This window comes from Neopelma chrysocephalum, unplaced genomic scaffold (assembly GCF_003984885.1).
Source record: "Neopelma chrysocephalum unplaced genomic scaffold, ASM398488v2 Primary Assembly neopelma1_95153, whole genome shotgun sequence".
Classification (NCBI taxonomy): domain Eukaryota; kingdom Metazoa; phylum Chordata; class Aves; order Passeriformes; family Pipridae; genus Neopelma; species Neopelma chrysocephalum.
The window spans coordinates 1-1,406 of record NW_020923844.1 but is presented as its reverse complement, the minus strand read 5'-3'; the positions used below and the strand labels follow the sequence as shown (position 1 = coordinate 1,406).

The 1,406-nt window shown below is 65.6% G+C and overlaps 1 protein-coding gene across 1 annotated transcript; it reads left to right on the top strand.

Moving 5' to 3' along the window:
- Positions 1-44: 44 nt before the first annotated feature.
- Positions 45-1,403, top strand: ASPDH (aspartate dehydrogenase domain containing; the record flags this gene model as incomplete). The annotated part of the gene is made up of 4 exons (XM_027707982.1): positions 45-323; positions 489-638; positions 774-1,006; positions 1,319-1,403. Coding segments are annotated over 4 exons (747 nt in total), but the record flags the coding sequence as incomplete, so codon positions are not given.
- Positions 1,404-1,406: the final 3 nt, after the last annotated feature.

The following is a 1,406-nucleotide window of genomic DNA, read 5'->3' as shown; positions in this document are numbered from 1 at the left end:
CCCCCCCCAAACCACCAGGACCCCCCGAACCCCTCCCAAACCACTGGAACTCCCCGGGACTGCCCCCAACCACCAGGGCCCCCCCAACCCCCCCCCAAACCACTAGGACCCCCTGGGACCCCCCAACCCACCCCCCCCCCCCAAAACCACTGGGATCCCCCAAACCCTACCAAACCCCCCAATGTCCCCAATCCCCACAATGTCCCCAATTCCCCCAATGTCCCCCCAATGTCCCCAGGGGGGTGGACCTGGTGGTGGAGGTGGCCCACCCGTGTGTGGCCCAGGAACACGGCGAGGACATCCTGGGACACGCGGATTTCATGGTGGGGACACTGGGGGGGCATTGGGGAGATTTGGGGATGTTGGGGGGGATTGGGGACATTGGGGAGATTTGGGGATGTTGGGGGGATTGGAGACATTGAGGGGAACATGGGAGGGACGTTGGGGGGCCATGGGGTGGCCATGGTGACGTTGTCCCCTGTCCCCAGCTGGGGTCCCCCACAGCCCTGGCAGACCCCGAGACCGAGCGGCGGCTCCGGGAGGCGGCGACACGGGGGGGCCACACCCTGTATGTCCCCAGGGGGGCCCTGTGGGGCTGCGAAGACATCGCCAGGATGGACCAGGAGGGGACACTGGCTGTGAGTGACACTGGGGACACTCACAATGACCTTGGTGTCCCCCTCATTGTCCCTGAAGGTGACAATGGCCTTGGTGTCACCCCCATTGTCCCTGAAGGTGACAATGGCCTTGGTGTCCCCCCTACCGTCCCTCAGGCCCTGAAGGTGACAATGACCAAGTCCCCGCAGAGTTTCCGGGCGCAGGGGTGGCTCCGAGAGCGGGTGGCGGCCGCGGTGGCCTCAGGGACGAGGACGGTCCTGTACGAGGGTCCCCTGCGGCCCCTCTGTCCCCTCGCCCCCAACAACGTCAACACGATGGCAGCGGCGGCCGTGGCGGCGCCGGGGCTGGGCTTCGATGGCGTCACCGCCTGCCTGGTGGCCGACCCCAGGTGTGTCACCTCCCATTGTATGCCATTCATTGGTGTCACCTCCTCCTCTGTCATTGACTGGTGTCACCTCCCCCTGTGACCTCCCATGGTGATACCCTAGTGCCACCCCCGAGTGTCCTTGTTGTCCCCTCAGTGTCCTCTAATCCCTTCCTTGTCCCCCCCAATGCCACCCTCTCCCTGTCCCCTCCTTGTCCCCTCAGTGTCACCCCCCAGTGCCACCCCATTGTCCCCTCACGTTCCCTCTTTGTCCCCCTCAATGCCACCCTCTCCCTGTCCCCTCCTTGTCCCCTGAGTGTCCCGGTGTCCCCACAGTGTCCCCGACTGGCACGTGGTGGAGGTGGAGGTGACATCGGTTGGAGACAAGGGGCGGTGCCTGAGTGTCACCAGCACCCGCCGGAAC